Source organism: Lynx canadensis, chromosome C2, assembly GCF_007474595.2.
Source record: "Lynx canadensis isolate LIC74 chromosome C2, mLynCan4.pri.v2, whole genome shotgun sequence".
Taxonomy (NCBI): Eukaryota; Metazoa; Chordata; class Mammalia; order Carnivora; family Felidae; genus Lynx; species Lynx canadensis.
Window position 1 is genome coordinate 158,802,638 of NC_044311.2, and position 20,036 is coordinate 158,822,673.

Sequence of the window (20,036 nt, forward strand, 5' to 3'; positions counted from 1 at the left end):
CTGAAGTCAGATGCTTAACCAACTGAGCCACCCAGGGGGCCCCCTCCCTCAACACTTTTAATATTTCACTTCATTCTTCTCTTGCCTGCATGGTTTCTGAGGAGAAGTCAGATGTCATTTGATCTTTATAACTTTGTAGGTAGAGTGTTTTTTTTTTTCCCTCTGTCATCTTTAAGGATTTTTCTTTATCTTTGAGTTTCTGTAGTTTGATAATGATATGCCCAGGATACTGTTGTTTTTTTTTAATTTTTAAAAGTTTTCATTAATTTCTTTTGAGAGAGAGCGAGCAAGCATGAGCAAGGGATGGGCAGAGAGAGGGAGAGGGAGAATCCCAGGCAGGCCTTGATCTCGTGAAGTTATGACCTGAGCCAAAATCAAGAGTTGAATGCTCAATGGACTGAGCCACCCAGGTACCCCATAGGTATATTGTTTTTAAGCATTTATCCTGCTTAGTGTAATCTGAGTTTCCTGGATCAGTGTGTTGCTATCTGATATTAATTTGAGGACGTTCTCAGTCATTATTGCTTCAAATATTTCTTCTGTTCCTTTCTCTTTCTTCTCCTTCTAGTATTCTCATTTTGTGTATGTTACACCCCTTGTAGTTGTCTTACAGACCTTGGATATTGTGTTCTGTGTTTTTGTTTGTTTGTTTTTTGTCTTCGTTCTCTTTGCTTTTCAGTTTGGGAGGTTACTGTTCTCATATCTTCAAGCTCAGAGATTCTTTCCTCAGACATGCCTTGTTTCCCACTAAGCCTAACAAAGGCATTCTTCATTTCTGTTACAGTATTTTTTTTTTTTTTTTTTACTTTGAACATTTCTTGGGTCTCTCTTAAGATTTTGATTTCTCTGTTTACACTGCCCATCTGTTCTGGCATTCTTTCTACTTTATCCATTAGAACTCTTAGCATGTTAATCATAGTTGTGTTAAATTCTCAGCCTGATGATGCCAACATCCCTACTATATCTGAGTCTGCTTCTGATGCTTGTTATGTCTCTTCAAACTGTTGTTTGCCTTGTAATTTTATTTGAATTTTTTTTTATGTTTATTTATTTTGAGGGAGAGAGACAGGGCACGAGCAGGGGAGGGGCAGAGAGAGAGGGAGACACAGAATCTAAAGCAGGCTCCAGGCTCTGAGCTGTCAGCACCGAGCCCAATGCAGGAAAACCAAGAGATCATGACCTGAGCTGAAAGCGAATGCTTAACCAACTGAGCCACCCAGGCGCCCCAACCTTGTAATTTTTTTATTGATAGCCTTGTGTGATGTGTTGGGTAAGGGAATAGCTATAAATAGGCCTTTAGTAATGTGGTGAGGTGTGGGGGAAGCAGAAGCATTCTGTGGTCCTGTTAGGTCTCAGTCTTTTAGTGAACTTGTGTTTCTAGACTGTGAGCTTCACAAAATTTCTCAATTTCTTTTCTGACTTTTGGGTGGGACACGATGGCTAGAGGGGTCTGGAGTTGAATATTGCCCTTTTCCCAGCTCAGTTAGGCTAGGCTCTGATTAGCTGGTTTCTCCAGAGAGCAGATCCTGTTAAGAAGAACAGAATACTCTGGCATGTTTCAAAATGGTTTTTTCCCCTCTGCTCTGTCAGAAGCATGAGGGGATTTTTCTCTGGTTGCTGTGGAACCTGGTGGAGGTCCAGGAGGGAAAACTCACTAACATGTGGGGGTCCCCTTATGACTTAGCCCACCTGGAGTTTGTAACACTCAGAGTTGTCTACACTGAGCCTCCAGCAGTTCATCATTGTTGTTCGTGTTGTTCCAGGAGGTAGGGTTCTGCTCTAGTAATTTGTGATTTTCTGTGTAAGCTTGTTGATTACTCTGATTTTGGAGGGAGCAGATTGCTCTGTGACCTAATATCTCATACATATCTAAGAAGAATTGTGGATTTTTCATTTCCTTTTTACTTGTTAGGGCAGAATGGCAGCTTCTAAGCTTCTTATATGCTGTGCTGGAAAATTCAGCTTGAGTTCATAATTAAATTCTCAACAAACTTGGAATAGAAAGGACTTTACTCAACCTGATAAAGGGCATCTATAAAAAAAAACAAAACAAAAAAACACCTATAGCCGCCTAATGGTGAGAGAATCAATGCCTTCCTCCTAAGAGGAGGAAGAGGTGGGATGGCTACTCTGCAATTCCTGTTCAACACTGTGCTGGCAATCCTAACCAGTGCAAAAATGAAAGAAGAAATAAAAGGCACACAGATTTAAAACAAAGAAATAAACCGTCCCTGTTTCCAGACCACATGATTGTTTTTGTAGAAAGTCCCAAAGAATCTCCCCCCAAATTTCTTTGAACTGAAAGGCAAATTAAGATCACAGAGTGATCAAAATGAACATACAAAAGCCAGTTTTAGTTTTTTAATTTATTTTTTGAAGGCAGTCATATTTTCGTATGCTAACAATGTACAATAGCATTTACAAAGCCCCCAAAACATGAAATACTTAGGTAACAAAACATGTCCAAGTTTTGTATGTGAAGAACTAGAAGATGCTGATGAATGAAGTCACAGAAAACCCAAATAAATGGAAAGGCAAGGTGCTTATGGACTGGAAGACAACACAGTAAAGATACCTCTTCTCAAACTGATCTGTAGATTTAATATAATTCCAGTCAAAGTCTAATCAGGATTTCTTTTGTGGATATGACCAGCTCATTGTAAAATTTTTGTGAATAGTAAAGAAAATAGAATAGTGGATACAGTTTTTAAAAGAAGAATAAAATTGGAAGAATTACATACCTGATTTGAAGACTTGGCATAAAGCTATAGTAGTCAAGACAGTTTGGTATTGCTAGAAGGATAGATACATAAGTCAATGGAACAAAATAGAGAAATAGATTCCTAAAAATACAGTCAGTTGATTTTTAACAGGGGAGCGAAATCAATTTAGTGAAGAAAAGATACAGTCTTTCCAACAGAAGATATTGGCATAGTTGGCCATCCATATGCCAAAAAAAAAAAAAAAAAGGGAAAAAAAGAAATTCAAGGCTTATACCTTCTACCAAAAATGAAGTCAAAATTGATTCTAGATCTAATTGCATAGACTAAAACTGTAAACTTTCAGAAGAAATCTTGGGAGAAAATCTTCATGGGTTAGGCAAAGAGTTTTTAGTTGATTCTTAAGGCATGATCCATTAAGGAAAAAATTGATATGCCAGACTTCATCAAAATTAAAGGTGTCTATGTTAAGAAAATGTTAAAAGACAGTGTTAAAGATATAGTAAGATTAGGAGAAAATATTTGCAAATCACGTATCTAATGTATATCCTGAATATACAAAGTATATATACAAAATATACACATTCTAATGTGTATCCTGAATATCCTCAAAATTCAACAGGAAGAAGGTCAACAACCTAATTGAAAAATGGGCAAAGGACTCGAGCAGATACTTTACCAACGTGGAAATATGGATGAGAAATAAGCGTGTGAAAAGACATTAAACCTTGTTAGCCATCAGGGAAATATAAACTGAAACCATAATGAGGTAACCCTACACACCTGTTGAAATGGCTAAACTTTTAAACAATCATACCAGGTGCTATGGAGTGACTAAAACTCATAGGAATCACACAGCCGCCCTAGAAGACGGTTTGGCAGTTTCTTATAAAGTTATAGGTACACTTACCGTATGACCCAGCACTTATACGTCTGGTTATTTACACTGGAGAAGCACAAGCTGTGTTTACATGGAAACCTGTATGTGAATGGTCGTACTGGCTCTAATTACAGTTGCCAAAAAGCTGGAAACAACCTAAGTGTTCTTCAACAGGTGGTTAGATAAACAGCTGTCTACATTCGCACAATGGGGTCCTACTGGTCAGTAAAGAATGAACTATTGTGGGGCGCTTGGGTGGTTCAGTTGATTAAGCATCTGACCCTTGACTTTGGCTCAGGTCATGATCTGGCAGTTTGTGAGATCGAGTTCCGTGTTGGGCTCTGAACTGGGCATGGAGCCTGCTTAGGATTCTCTCTCTCTCTCTCTCTCTCTCTCTCTCCCTCTCCCTCTCCCTCTCCCTCTCCCTCTCCCTCTCTCTCTCCCTCCCTCCCTCCCTCCCTCCCCCACTTATACGTGCATGTTCTCCCTCTCTCTCTCAAAATAAATAAACCTAAGAGAATGAACTATTGATGCACAAATGGATAAACCCCAGAGACATTATACTGGCGTAATTAAAGTTATATGGAGTAATTAGAACAGTGTGGTATTATAATAAGAAAAGACAGATGAACAGAACAGGATAGAAGGCACAGAAGAGAACCTTTTAGCATATGAAAAAGTTGATATTATGAGTGAAAGAAGCCAGTCTCAAAAGATTATGTACTGTATGATACCATTTGTATGTCCTTCTCAAAAAGACAAAACCACAGGGATAGAGGCCAGTTAGTGGTTTCCAAAGGTTGGAGGTGGTGGGAGGAGGTGACCACAGAGGATATCATGAGGAGTGTTTTGGGGTAATGGGGTTGTTCTGTATCCCGATTGTGGCTATGGTTACACAGATCCATACAAGTGTTAAAATTTATGGAGTAACTGATTTACCATTGGTAATTTTTAAAAATACAATTAAAAATGATCCGTATATAATTTTCACACGTGTGCATGTATGTGTATGTGAGGAGAAGGCCTTGAGCATAAACCACCAGGCAAACATTGGTTCCTTTTGGGCGCTGGGTTTACTAGTGACTTTTATTTTTGTTTGTGCTTTTCTGAATTTTCTAAATTTTTCCATACTGAACATACTATTACTTCTATAATAATAATGCCTGAAGTTATTTAAATAAAACAAAACCCTTCTGGGGCTTCCCTTCAGCTGCAGGATGATGTGCCCCTGGCCTGTGCCCCACTCTTTGGTTCAGACACAAAGGCTGGCCTCTTGGGGCTTTAGCGGCCCCTGTTCTCCGTCACAGGCGTCACATGCCACCTGTCCGGGTGCATCCTCAGGGATCCGTGGCACTCCTCCTTTAATGTTCCATGTTTTTAAGAAGTGATTTCAGTCAACTTCCAAGGTTATGAAAATTCTGAGAATCCTCCAGACCCAATTTATAGGGGTTGACAGTTAAAACTCTGTAATACTGAGGGAGATGGCAAGAGTGAAGATCTTTCCTGTCGGCGGGGCCCAGTTCTGAATTCATTCTAAAGTGAACCGGTGTCACTCCACCCCAGGCTGTGGTGGGAATCTGTGATGTCACTGGTGTGGGTACAAGATAAATCCTCCCAGACTATGCATCACAGACACAGGCCTCAGTCACCATGTCCCCCGTGTGTCTCCCTGCTGTGCAGTTTGAGTTCATGATTGAGTCGATCCTGTACGCCCGGGACGTGTGGCTGAAGGAGGACGGGGTCATCTGGCCGACCACGGCCGCGCTGCACCTGGTGCCCTGCAGCGCCGACAGAGACTACCGCAGCAAGGTCCTCTTCTGGGACAATGCCTACGAGTTCAACCTCAGTGCTCTCAAGTGAGTGTGTGCTGCTGGGAGCGCAGACGTATTCCGGGGCCTCCTGGCTGTGCGAGCTGCGGGCTTCCTAAGACCGCATAACTTGTTGGTGGTAGAGCATGCCATGAGACTGATCTGAATTCACTCACATGCCTTGGAATTTTGCACGTGTCTTTCAGGCCTTTAAACTGGTAGCAGATGTGATGGGAGTTGAAATGTCCTTTGCCATCTAAGTTCTCAAATGTAATGGGAAAAACATGGTCATGTTTAAAACCAAGGCCCTTTATAAATATGTGGGCCGTTAGCATACAAATAGATCTTCCTACTACGAGCTGTAAACTTTTAAGGGATCAGAAAATTTATTATGAAGTCATTCCTGACAGTTTGCAAAGGAAACGATGCTGCAGAATAGTTGATTTCCTAATTTTATATTATGGATGCACTTGTATAGTTGAGCATCAGGTTTAACTGTAAAATGATTTCCTGATAGGTCCTTCACGTTTTAAATGTTGCCTCTTCTAAGAAGGATGGTGACAGAAGCTGGCTGCTTCCCCTTCTGAGTGTGCCGTGGGAGTTAGGAGAAACCAGCAGCAGCCCTGGAAATTAGGTTGGGGGGCCCACTTGTCAGAAACTGCAGGAAATTTAGCTTATGCGGTGAGTGCCAGGTGAGCCCGGACACCTGCTTGATGCCCACTTGGGCAGTTGACAGCAAGATGGTGGCCTTGGGCGTTTTTGGTTTTTGTTAATTCAAAAAAAGAAAGAATAATGCAAGGGTAAGAAGTCTGCCCCAGTTAACATGTTGAACCATTGTACTCTCAACCCAAATCCCAAAAGGGATGGAGAGGAAATGTCCCCGGCAGAGCCGTTCTGTAGTTCATCTAGGGAGAAGTGGGTAGGAAGGGCCGGGGAGAATTAAAATAGAGCCGTGAAGAGCTGCCAGATATTAACATCTAAGCTACAGAGACAGGCGTGAGGGCAGGGTACTCCTGAGACCAGAAAAGACAGAGCAATGGACCAGGATGGACACACACACAACATGTGGGGAAAGTTGGGGTGTGAGGGGCAGAGGTGGCAAAGTGTCGTAGGACCATAGAAGAGCCCCTTGAAACTTCTTTTCTCCTCATACCATACACTGAAATTTAATTCCACATGGATTTAAGAGTTTTGTGGTAAAACATCGCATCAGCTGTAGGAATCCGTGGGTCCCTATGTGTCAGGTCTTAGAGAGTCAACAGGAACAAGGAGGCACTGGACATCAGTCTGTAAAAATTGACAGCATCTGTATATCATCAGCATAAATACAATTTAAAAAGGCAGTGACTACTTAGAGAAAGTTACTAGCTGACAGATCCTAGAGTCATTTAGAAAAGATGAGTATCCAGTGAAATTATAGTCAAGTCATGGAAATATGCAAGTCACAAAAACCAAATAAAAATTACTGATAAATATTTGGAAAAAATTGCAGGATCATTAGTGGTTAAAATGCAAATTAAGGGGCGCCTGGGTGGCGCAGTCGGTTAAGCGTCCGACTTCAGCCAGGTCACGATCTCGCGGTCCGTGAGTTCGAGCCCCACGTCGGGCTCTGGGCTGATGGTTCAGAGCCTGGAGCCTGTTTCTGATTCTGTGTCTCCCTCTCTCTCTGCCCCTCGCCCGTTCAGGCTCTGTCTCTCTCTGTCCCAAAAATAAATAAACATTGAAAAAAAAAAATTAAATAAATAAATAAATAAATAAATAAATAAATAAATAAATAAAATGCAAATTAAAATGAAATGCCATTTTTGCCTACCAGATGCGCAAAGATTAAATTAAAACAGCAGTTCTTGCTGCCTGAGCTGCAGGTGTGATGGCGGGGAGACGAGGCCGTGTGGCCAGAGCTGTGGGTGTGGCTGGCATCCACCCCCATCGCCCTCTGCCCCAGGGCCACGGCACGCTGCTGTGCACACAGTGTGGGAAACAGGCAGTTATCCGTAAGAATGCGGTTAAATTGCTACGTATCCATCAGATGGATGAATAGATGGTAAAACTGGTGGGACACAAACCATGTGTATAAAATGGCTTCCGCTTTGCATAAGAACATGAATAAATGTATCTCTGGGGGAGAAAATGACTAAATAGATCAAGGTACCAAGGCACAGTTTTCAAGTTCCACAGATTCAAGTTTCTTCTTTAAAAAAAATTTCTTTGTGTTTATTTACTTTTGAGAGACACAGAGCACAAGTCGGGGAGGGACAGAGAGAGAGAGAGGGAGACACAGAATCGGAAGCAGGCTCCAGGCTCTGAGCTGTCAGCACAGAGCCTGATGCGGGGCTCGAACCCATGAACCTTAAGACCATGACCTGAGTTGAAATTGGATGCTTAACCAACTGAGCCACCCAGGTGCCCCTCACATTTTTTCTTTATACTTTTCTATGTGTTCCCAATTCGTTATAAATGCATAACTATTTTATCATCAGAAAGATATTAAAAATATGTACATATTGTGGAATCTTTATTAAAATGTTTACCTTTATTTGCTATTTCAGAAGTCACTGCTGCACTTAAGTTTTGAAACATTTCCGTGGTATATAGTAGGTTACTTTGGGCAAGTCTGGCAGTCAGCCAGTGGAGTGGGTGGGCTGTTGGGCGACAAGAAGATGACCCTGCAGGAGGCCCAGCGCTTGTGTCTTGTTTAACTGACGTAGCACAAGCCCTTCTCCAGGGGGCACCTGCAGGCCTTTATTGCAGAGTGACCTAGAACAGGAATATCTGTTTTATTTGCTGTGGGATATCTTACTATCCTGTACTCACCCTTCTTATGCCATGAGATGAAGTGCCTGCGTGAGGAGGTGAAGTCAGGTGAGTGACGGAGGCCTTGTGAGGTAGCGTCAGGCTCCTGCTGACCTTCTGTCGACCTGTCAGGAGTGGGGGGGGAGGGGTCACCTCTTGGACTGCGGTCACTGAAACCACAACTGCACAGAGCAGACTGGGTCAGGGCCCTGCTGTGTGTGGTAGAGGTTGGTTTCCACGTGTGCAGGCCCCATGAATAGGATGTAGGCGGGAAGTGCTCACCTTGCTTGCACACTTGCCGGTCCATCTGCAGGGACTCCCAGCCCTGCCTCAGTGCCCTCGCCGCAGGTGGTGGCTTGGAATTCCTGCTGATGCTGAAGAGAAAAAGCGAGAACCGTTGTCATGAATGTGTGTGTCAAAGCCTGAGATGCTGGTACCCGACTCTGAGCGGTTCCTTTGACTTTTTCCCTAGATCTTTAGCAATTAAGGAGTTTTTTTCGAAGCCCAAGTATAACCACATTTTGAAACCAGAAGACTGTCTCTCTGAACCATGCACAATATTACAGTTGGACATGAGAACTGTGCAGATTGCGGACCTAGAGGTGAGAGATGCGTCTTCCCTCTCACATTATGTAGGCGATGCGCACACCCCAGAACTTGCTGTGCAGATAAATGAATTCATGAACTTTGCCTTTGATTTTTCCAGTCTCTTTTCTTTACGTTCTGGTTTTGTATTTTATATTTTTATATTATTTTCTTTATAGTTAACCTCTTTAACATCATGAGCTATCTTTATATTCACATACAATATTTTCAGTATCTTCAGATTCTAATTTTATCCAATTTTATCATGGACTTTGAATTTAAATTTTTTTCTAGGTTTTTTTAGCTACTGTTGATGACAAAATTCTTTATACTTTCACTTACCCTGTGTTGCCACAGGGTGGCATTTGTGGATTCAGGATGTCTCGTTTTAAGGGTGCGCTGTGACGTGCGGGAGCTCAGCTGGGCCAAACAATGTGGGGACTGAACTGTTGAGTCTGCAGTTAGTTTTGCAGTATAGAGACTCAGCCTGGAACTTTCTATCTATGCAAAGAATTGAGAAGAAAAAGTATTGCACTCAAATTTGGGGGCAGAAAATTAGGCACGTGAGGCCCAAATTGCTTGAAACCTTTTGTGATTACCTGCAGCACTTGAATTTATGATGCAAGTTTTAATCCTTTCCTGAGGAGGAAATTTTATGTGGTTTTTGATATGTTCAGCCAAACTAGCAAGTTACAGATTCAGAATGACTGAAACGGGTGGTAGGGCTGCCTACCGCAGCGCAGTGTTGTGGGATTCGTGAAGTGAGTTGCTAATTCTTGCTCACACAGAGAGAGCCCTTGTGGCGTGGTGTCACATGCTTACCGAACCGTGTCCCTCTTTTATCGTTTGCTTGAACACAGACAATGAAAGGCGAGCTGCACTTTGAGATCAGGAAAGCTGGCACGCTGCATGGATTTACAGCCTGGTTCAGTGTTCGGTTTCAGAGCCTGGAGGAGGACGAGCCACAGCTGGTGCTGAGCACAGGCCCGTTCCACCCGTGAGTGTGCACCTCCCGCGGGGAGCTCCACAGCCCTTGGAAGAGCTGGGGCGGTTCACCTGCCTTCAGGTTGTCGGTTTGACAACCACATGGCAGAGTCACGGATTTAGAGATCTGTCAATACTGGGTTGTTGACCTAGACTCTCTCCAGACCAGCCTACCCCAGGCGTGGAGCGCGGTGTGCACGCGGTGGGCAAGTCAGGGCTGTGCCCCACCTGCCCCTGCACTGGGCTCCCTAGGCTGCCCTCCGACCCCTGCATGAAGAGGAGGAGCAGACTTCATCTTCCTCAGTTGCTCTGGACGCTGCTTCTGCTTTCTGTGGTCTAACACAAACACGGTCAACAGAATTCTAGGGGCTTTTGACTCAGACTCTTGGGGAAGGTCAGTGTTTCTTGAGGAAAATTTTGTGTGCAGTAATGATGCACACTTGCTTGTGCATCCTGGGAAGCTGATGTCGTCTGCTTCAGTGCTGGACACAGCGGCCCCCGTGGAAATGCTGCCTTCAACTGGGGCCTTTGTAGCCCTGTTCAGTAACTGCCCTGGACCAGGGGTTAGATGCTGGCTGTTGGCAGTGCGCCTAGAGGGACCCTAGCTGTCCTCCTGTAACATGGGAGCAGGGCTGAGGAGCTGTTTGGCCAGAGTGTCCTGTGGAGGTCCAGGGCTCCATCAGCTTTCCTTCTAGATCCTACTGGGACAGATGAGAGTAGGAACACTAAAAACCCAGTGGGCAATCGTGTGCCTGGGCAGTCTTCCGCTGGCGTGTCCGTACACAGCTGGTGTGGGGCAGGCAGGGCGCAGAGCCTGGGACGTCCGCTCTCTGAAGCCCAGGGAGAGACCCTCATGGTGGTTGAGGCAGGAGGGAGCAGGACCTCCCTGAGTGTGACCGTGGGGCGCAGGCCCAGCGTCTGGCAGAGGCCACAGTGCACAGTTGAGCCATGCTGTCAGAGCCGGTAGAAAGTGACGAGCTCGGGAGTGTGACCATTTCCCCCAAATGTTACAGTTGCCATGCTCCCCTTCAGCCTGACTCAACAGGAATGACAACTTATTTGGACTGCAGACTAGAACTCGGGCCCTGGCAGCTTAGAGACCGAGCAAAGGGCTCTGGGTGGATGCCTACTGTGCCAGGGTGCAAGGGGCCAGGTACCCTCTGCCTGGCCACCGGTGTGCCCTTGGGGCCACCAGGGCAAGCCTCCTTCACCCTTCTGGAATCTGGGCAGCATCCAGGAGCTGGATCCTGGCTGGGTTGTAACTCAGTCCTGGCAACCCATAAAGGCCGTCTGGATCGTGGAGTCGGGGGATGTCTGTCCTGCGGTCAGCCTGAAAAACCAGGCTCCAGAGAGGTGACCCTACACCCTGTGTCTTGCAGCACCACCCACTGGAAGCAGGTGCTGTTTATGATGGATGAGCCTGTTTCTGTCCTCATGGGAGATGTGGTCACTGGCTCAGTTGTGTTGCAGAGAAACCCCGTGTGGAGGAGGCACATGTCCGTGGCGCTGAGCTGGTCCGTCACTTCCACACAGGACCCCACATCACAGAAAGTAAGATATTTGGCCGTAAAATCAGGTGCTAGGGTGCTGGTCCTGGGAGACGGGTCTGTGGTGATCACAATGGCCAGACCACACGGCCTTGTCTGTCTGTGTCACTTTTCTAACCTTCCTGAGGGGACGTGGATGCTGTTATTTGCAGAACAGGAAACAGAGGTGCCAGAAGGTGAGTCTGTGGGGGCCGAGGCCCAGCCCAGGCTAGGGCCACCCCTTCCTGTGTCCAGGAGGCCCCGGTGGAGAAACAGGGCTGGGGACCGACCCTCTGCGGGGGCCTTCAGGTGGTGGGTGATGTAGGTGTGTGGCGTGAGTCACCTTCCGACCGTGGCAGCAGTTTGAGGCCTGAGGAGCCGTCCTTCCCACAGTGAAACGGTGAGGCCTGGCGGGGCTTTTGGCATCATGTCTCACAGAGGCTGCTGAGCAAAGGATTCTCTTCTCAGACTCAGGGGTAATGTAGGACAGAAAAGAAAATCAAATGGCTTCTCTTTATGTGTTAATACCTGTTTTATGCTTTGTTTTATGATAACTTTTCAAATTTAACTTATTTTTTAAATTTACATCCAAGTTAGTTAGCATATAGTACAACAACGATTCGGGAGTAGATTCCTTAATGCCCCTTCCCCATTTAGCCCATACCCCCCTCCGTTTTATGATAATTTTATGTTAAAATTTTAACGTTTGTCATTAAAAAAAAATTCTGTCTCTGAATGTCATTCTTTTGTACAATATTAAATTACTTTTAGGAAATCCTGCATGTTAATCAGACTAAAGTGATTTATTATTTGATTGATTTGTTTTCTTTTTCAGGTTGGAGAAAAAGTCTTTCCCATCTGGAGATGACAGTTGAAGTTCTGTGGGAAGCAGCGTGCAGATAGTGCAGGAATGAGCCTGAGTGAATGAAGATGTCCTTGGATGTGAGCACATGTTGTTGCGAAAGCCGTGAGCTCTCTCGGCCTGACGGGGGTACCCCCCGGAGCTGTGGGCTCAGTCTGTCCGTGGGGTCCTTCACAGACGGCTGTGCTTGGGCTCGGCGGGAACTCCCTCACCACTGTCACTGCCCGTGTCTGTCCTCTAGAAGTAGGCTGTGTTTCCAGGTGTCCACAGTGCTGGCTTGTGGGTAAGTTGGTGGCACAGTGTCCCTAAGCTAGGTCTAGTTCACAACTCGTAGGACACACACACACATCAACCTTGTACGCCTGTGAAAGTGTTCACGCATCATGTGTTCATGGTGTCTTTGCTGCCCTGGTTCCTCCCTCACCATGCGGAATGTGGGACTGCACAAAGCTGTGCAGGACCTGCCGGTGGCCATGCATGTGACGGGACTCTGCATGGATAGTACAGTTGTAGAGACGTCTTCCAAATAAATTATGTGTTGGCACATAGCACGTGCTCAATAAATATTTTTAAATAAATGAATGTTGGCGTGTGTCCTGTTTCTGTGTACACACGTTCTTTTTACAAGCATGGGATCATGCTATATGCATTGCTTTGTAACTTTTCTCATCTAATATGAAGAAACTTCCATGCCTGTAGGTATGTGTCTACATTTTTGTGTGTGTATTGTTTTGAATTTTAATTAGCTTTTTATTGAACTATAAAATATATACCCCAAACTGCATAGGTCACATGTGTACAGATGGGTGAAATTTCTTTCTTTTCTTAAGTTTATGTATTTACTTTTGAGAGAGAGAGAGAGCGAGAGAGCGAGCGAGCACATGAGCAGGGGAGGGGCAGAGAGGGGGGGAGAGAGAGAATCCCAGTGAGGCTCTGCACCCTCAGCCTGGAGCCAGACATGGAGCTTGAACCCACAAACTCTGAAATCCTGACCTGAGCCAAAATCAGGAGTCAGAGTCTCAACTGACTGAACCACCCACGTGCCCTGAGATGGGTGAAATTGCACAGAGTGGACATCCATGTAACTTGCACTCACTCCAAGACACTTCAACCCACTAGGGACCTAAGTGCCCCTTCCACTCAGTACCCTCCAAGGGTTATGCCTAACCTCTAACAGTGTAGATTGGTATGCCTGGTTTTGAACGTTATATGAGTGGAATTATAAATTGTCTATTTTCTAAAGAGTATTCAGTCAGTTTATGTCTTCTTAAAATTCATAGGTTGGACACTAACCCCCAGAGTGACAATATTAGGGGTCAGGGCCTTTGGGAGGTGGTCAGGCCATAGGAGAGGCCCCCACGATGGGATCAGTGGGGGATCAGCCCATCTAGGAGAGTGTCCAGAGGGCACCTCTCCCTGCCCCCACGTGAGGGCCCAGTGGGAGGAGGCCGTCTGAGAGCCAGGAAGCAGGTCACCAAATGGGCTTGTGCCCTGATGTATGTCCAGTCCCCAGACCATGAGAAATAAGTTAATGTTGAAGCTGCTCAGTCAGGGTGGCCTGGTGTGGCAGCCTGTGCGGTGTAAGACGGTACCCTTTTGTGTCTGCCTTCCTCAGTTCTCGTGATGTTTGTGAGACTCGTCCGTGGGTTGTGTGCACGCGTGGCCTTCATGTTGCTGTGTGGTGTCCTGCTGTCTTATGTACCACTCTCTGCGGGTCTTCCTCCACTGCTGGACAGCTGCATTGTTCCCCGTGTTCAGCTAATGGGGTCTGTGCGGGTGTGTGTTTGGAGCATGAATGTATGTGCACGTTTCTATTGGAGGCACACCTGGACTTGAGCTTAACCAGGTACGAATGGCCGGATTGTCCTTCACAGTCAGAGAGCCTTATGTCCATACGGCAGGCCTGCAGGGCACTGCGATGCACATGTCAGTCCCTGCTGTCATCTGGGGTTCTCATCTCCACCGGCCTGGTGGGTGTATGGATGTAGTGGTTGATTGTCTGTTTCTCATTAATTTTGTGGGGGTTCTTGATGTAATCCGGCTGGGAGTCCTTCAAAGATTTGTTCTGTGAACTTCTACTCTGGCTTCTTCTTCCCTCTCTTTGGAGTATTTTGATAAACAGAAGTCTTTCTTAAGTTTTACTTTGTTCAGTTTGACATTATTTTTCCTTATGAGTAATACCTCCTGTGTCCTGTTTAAGGAATCTTCTCCTATTCCAAGATCTATAAGATGTTCTCCTGGAGTCTCTTCCATAGCTTCTATTGTTTTTACCTTTGGCACATAAATCAGCACTCCACCTGGCCTTGGTTTCTGTCACTGATGTGAGGGAGGGGGTCGAGATCAATTTTCCCCCATGAGGTAGATGCTTAGATCATTGGTTTTCAACTTTTTCCTTTCCGACACTTGAATTTTCCTCTAGAGCTGCTTCAGCTGCAACAACTCATCTCGATACACTTTTAGTGTCTCCTGGTTTCAGGTATTTCCTAATTCCAATTCCAATTTCTTCTGTTGTACCATGGGCTTTTTTTTTTTTTTTTTTTTAGAAATTTTGGCTTAATTTCAAAAGATGGGATTTTCTAGTTATTTTTCCTTATTAATCTCTAGCTCAATTTCACCACGGTCAGAGAACAACCTGAGTGATTTCAACAACCTGAGTGGTGTTCGCAAGTTTTTGAGAAGAAAGTGTGTCCTGTAAGAGGACATGGAGCTCTCAATACACCATTAAGGTCACGTCTATCAGTTGTGTTGTTCAGACACTTAGATCGTGACTGATAGTTTTGTCTGCTTGTTCTGTCAGCAGGATTTAAAGTCTCTTAGTTTGCTCAGGTGTCCAGAACAGAACACCGCAGGCTGGGTGGCTGAAACAACAGGAATTTAACTCTGGAGGCTGGGAAGACCGAGATCAAGGGCCAAGACAGCTTGGTTCTAAATGGCCACCTTTTCCAGGTGTCCTCCCACGGCGGGGAGAGGGAGCATGGGCTCTCTGGTGTCTCTTCCTGTAAGGACACATCCAACTGGGTGAAGGCTTTACCTCAGTGACCTCATTTAACCTAACTGCTTCCTTAAAGCCCTCGTCTCCAAATACAGATACATTGGGGGTTAGGGCTTTGATATGTACTGAGTGTTGGTGTCCCTCCAAAGTTCCCGTGTTGAAATCTAATCCCCTAATGCAATGGTGTTAGAAGCTGGGGCCTTTTGGGGGTGATTAGGTCATGAGGATGAAGACTGCATGAGTGGGATTAGTGCCCTCATAAAAGAGACCCCAGAAAGCACCTGGTCCCTTGCTCCAAGTGAGGGCACAGTGGGAAGGCCATTTGGAAACCGGAACAGGCTCTCACCAGACACCATGCCGTCACCTTGATGTTGGACTCCCAGCCTCCAGAACCATGAGAAATGACCTTAGCCACCCAGTCTGTGATCTTCTGTTATGGCAGCTGGAGCAGACAGGCTTCAACATACGGAATTTGGAGGACACAGTTCAGATCATAGCATCCTGCCTCCTGGCCCCCAAAATTCAGGTCCTTTTGGTATGCAAAATACATTTATTCCGCCCCAACAGCCCCAGAGTTTTAACCTATTCCAGCACCTGCTCCAAAGCCACCTCTACGCCAGACCTTGGGGCAGAATTCTGGAACGGCGACGGGACAGGCACATTGTAGACACTGCGTTCCAGAGGAGAACTTGGAGGAACAAAAGGGTTAAAACCCGGCGAGGTAAATTCCACCAGCTCCTCAGGACCCTTGACCCTCCTTGGTCAGATACCCACTGGGACAGCAGCCCACCCTGCTGCTCTATGGGGAGGGAAAGACGGTGGTGGGTGTGAGGGCCCTGGTGCCCTTCCCTTTCCTGGCTGGTGGCTCTGCCACCAAACCCACCTTCCTCCTGCTTTTAACACTTGCTCTGCGGCTTCGGTCTTCAGCATTTTTATCACATTGTTTCTGTGTAAACTTTTTATTTTATTGTATTTTTTTTTAACGTTTTTTTAAATTTATTTTTGAGACAGAGAGAGACAGAGCATGAATAGGGCAGGGTCAGAGAGAGGGAGACACAGAATCCGAAACAGGCTCCAGGCTCCGAGCCATCAGCCCAGAGCCCGACGCGGGGCTCGAACTCACGGACCGCGAGATTGTGACCTGAGCCGAAGTCGGCCGCTTAACCAACTGAGCCACCCAGGCACCCCAATTTTATTGTATTTTTAATTTTTTTTAATGTTTATGTATTTTTGAGAGAGAGTGTGTGAGCAGGGGAGGGGCAGAGAGAGAGGGAGACACAGAATTCAAAGCAGGATCCAGGCTCTGAACTGTTGGCACAGAGTCTGAGGTGGGGCTCGAACCCACGGACTGTGAGATCATGACCTGAGCCGAAGTTGAATGCTTAACTGACTGAGCCACCTAGGTGCCCTGCAAACTTTTAATTTTTATTTTTTATCTTTATTTTATTTTATTTTTAGAGAGAGAGAGAGAAAGTGAGTAACTGCAGAGGAGGGGCAGAGAGGGAGAGAGAGAATCCCAAGCAGGCTTTGTGCTGGCAGCACAGAGCCTGATGTGGGGCTCGAACTCACGAACCGTGAAATCATGACCTGAGCTGAAATCAAGAGTCGGACGCTTAACCAACTGTTGCCCCTCTGCGTAAACCTTTAAAACAGCCTGGAGTTCACAGAGCTTCTTGAATCTGTGGGTTGATATTATTCATCAGCCTTAGAACATTCTGGAGATTTTTGCTTTACTTGTTTCTGCCCTGTTTTCTCTCTTCGTATTGGCTTCCAGTCACACATTTGCTAGCAGACTACTTGCTGTGCCCCCGCCGACTCTACAACCTTTATTTTTCATTCTTCTTGACACCTGTGCCGCCACTTCGCTGTGTCCCATGACCTCTTCTCCACCTCCTGCTGCCCTCTCTTCCATGTCTGATCCTGGGCTCCTGGGGTGCTTCCCTGGCCATGGCCATGGTGAGTATGGGGTACTCAGGGTACAGAGCCCCTGGTTTTTTTCAATACCTGGGAGACACCAAGCAGATGGTACAGATGAGCTTCCACCCTGGAGGACAGGAGGAAGGGGAGGCAGACCCAAGCCAGCAGGACGGAACATCCCTTGGAGCACCAAGTGGGAGGTGCAGCCCAGAAGAACTGCCTGAACTTGCCGAGTCACCTGTTGTCATAGGGTGTCTGTGGCCATGGGTTCCAAGGAAACTGAGTGTCAGTGTGGCTCCTGGAGCAAACACATGGTTGGGACGGCCAGGGACCACTGAAAACCAAGTGGGGGATGGGTGAGCCCACAGGCTGGTGCAGTGGAGGAGGATGGAGACTGTGCTTGGGTGATCTGGTGCGGGAGGAGGAGGTCACTTTGCAGATATGGTCGGAGCTTGTCTGTAAAATGTGGAGATCTCCCAGGAGGAGAGGCTGAGACTCCAGCCCTGTGAGGATGCGCAGGAGGCTTGGGTCCATGAAGCCCCACCGGGCCACCGTCCTCTGGGCATTGGAGGTGAGTGGGCAGACGGCGAGAAGGGCCAGGCTGGGGAGGAATCCAGGGAAAGGGTGAAGGTCCTAAGGAACAGGTGAGGCACCATCGGGGAAACAGCTCTGTCTCCAGCTGGCTCACCAACTGGGGCAGGGCCACAGTGGCATGGAATTGAGGGTCCCCCTCTCACCACCTACCCCTCACCACAGCCATGTCCTAAATGGAGAGAAGTGGGTGTCAGAGGGCTGGCGGAAGTTGCAAAGGGTATCTCCCTGGCTGATCCTGTGACTCAAGGTTCCTGTCGCAACCAAAGAACAAAGGCAGTGCTCCCCAGAAGCCCTGACCTGCCCAGGGGCGCCAAGCACACAGCCCTTGTGCCAGGCGGGAGCCCAGTCTGGGTGCACGGGGGCTTGGTCCTCACGGTGCTCCCTTCTCGTCAGTGGGGCTTGCTCTCTGCAGCACATCTGGAGTCTAGCCAGGGCGCTCTCTGCAGCACGTCTGTAGTGACAAGGAAAACCTGTGCGGCTCTGACTGCAGTCCTTGGAAATGTAACTGAATGAAACACCCCCTCCTCCTTTGGTTAAAGAATGGTACACTACTTATCTAGACTTAAAATGCACTTTTTGGGGTGCCTGGATGGCTCAGTCGGTTCAGCACCCTACTCTTGATTTAGGCTCAGGTCATCTCACGGTTCATGAGATTGAGCCCTGTGTTGGGCTCTGCACTGATAGCCTGCTTGGGATTCTCTGTCTCCCCTCTCCCCTGCAAATAAGTAAATAACCTTTAAAAATGTACTTTTTATCTTTAGTGAGAACATGTGTACATACTTACAAACCTAAAACTGAGGGTGGAAGAAATGTGTGGCTACATTACAATAAGTTTTAATTAGATAATAGATGCAATCTAAAATTTTTCCATTTCTAAAAATGATATTAAAAAAAAGACTTAGAAGAGACGCCTACTCATGTTACACCAAATCGAATATTCAAATGTTTCTAAAATATGGTTTCTCATTCATGGTAACATTACCCCAAACATGTTTCTGGGTCTGTTGGGGTCTGGTCGGGCCAGGACCCATCAGTGGTGTCACCACTGCACACCTGCCCTCCTTGAAGCCCCAAGTCTGAGCTGATGGCCATGCTTTCTATATCCATCGAGAAAACAAAGCAACCATAAGAGAGCTTCTACACTCTGGAGAACAAAGCCAACAAACTCAGCAGGTCAGGTGATGGTAGAGCTGTGAAGAGAATGTTCTGGATGCTTACATCAGGAGTGAGAGACGCTGTCAGTCTGGGTGTAGTTCAGAGGGCGGGTAGAAGACACGTGTCTGAGAAGGTGGCCTGAGGAAAGTGGGCTCTGCAGGCAAAGGGTAACAGTGCAAAGGCCCTGTGGGGTCGGGGTCTCCGCAGCCTCTGGGCACTGGTCCTCCCAGGGCCCTCCCCACCTCAGCCCCTCAGAGTCTCTAGCTACAGCCGAAAAAGCTGCAGAGCCCCAACCTATATCATCCAGAGTGCGAGTAGCTTTCCAACGCCCTGACTCCCAGCCCTTCTCCAGAGTCCTAGCTGCCATTCCTTTCTGGCTCTGGAGCTGGGCAGACCAGCAATTGGCCCTTGCTTGGGGCAAGTTGTGTTTAGGAATACCTGTCTGCTCACTGGTCCTGGTCCCCGCTGTGTGGTTTCTGTGCACCGAGTCCTTTGCATCCTTGAACTGACAGCTGTGAGCATCTGACCCCAGAGGCCACGAAGCAATCTCAATATTGTGACAGGAAGACCTCGTGTGAGATGCATTTGGCTGGTTCTTTACAAAACATGCTTGGCACACATGCAGATGGCGCCCCAGGGGTCCAGACCGGGTGCACAGGGCTTCTTTCTCTGGAATTCAGCTGCCGACTCCATCAGCAGCCTTTTTGCCCAGCAGGGAGCTAACTAATGTGTGTGCAGCCATGTGAGCTCAGATGAGACCCCAGGCCGCAGGACTACCAGCCACCGTGATCTCTCTGCCAGGCGATGGCAGGTTTGCAGCAGCAGGTTCTCGGCTCCCCCTTGCCTCAGGCAGACATAGGCTGGGGCGTCTGAAGGGCTGTTGCTGGCCTGGGTCCGGCCTCTCAAGTTTTTCCTTCATCTTGGCCAATCCATTCACCAGGGGTTCTCTGAGTGTGAACATTCCTGCTCGGCAAAGGGGATGAGAGGCCCACACCTCAGCACCGGTGTTTTCAGCCCTGCGGGGCCCATTCTTCCACACAAGTCACCCGACAGCCAGCACCAAGGACAGGAACTCCCTCCCCACCCTACAGCTGAGGTGGGTCCAGGCACAGCATAGGTATAAACCTGACTGTGGAAGGCGGTTGGTGCAGAGGCAGAGGGGCCTGAGGACACTGGCCATGGGTGGACTGAGAGCCTGTGTCCAGCAGCAGAGGACTGTA

General features: G+C 47.0%; 1 protein-coding gene across 3 annotated transcripts in view; it reads left to right on the top strand.

Annotated features, from left to right (window-relative positions):
* PRMT2 (protein arginine methyltransferase 2) overlaps nt 1-12,740 on the top strand; it is a 37,318-nt gene extending 24,578 nt beyond the window's left edge. For all 3 annotated transcript variants that reach the window (XM_030328827.2, XM_030328828.1, XM_030328826.1), the window contains exons 7-11: nt 5,281-5,456; nt 8,674-8,803; nt 9,647-9,783; nt 11,150-11,321; nt 12,132-12,740. In XM_030328827.2, the coding sequence (XP_030184687.1) occupies nt 5,281-5,456; nt 8,674-8,803; nt 9,647-9,783; nt 11,150-11,321; nt 12,132-12,164 (648 nt within the window). In that variant the 3' untranslated portion in view covers nt 12,165-12,740. The remainder of the gene's footprint in view (nt 1-5,280; nt 5,457-8,673; nt 8,804-9,646; nt 9,784-11,149; nt 11,322-12,131) is intronic.
* The last annotated feature ends 7,296 nt before the right edge of the window (nt 12,741-20,036 follow it).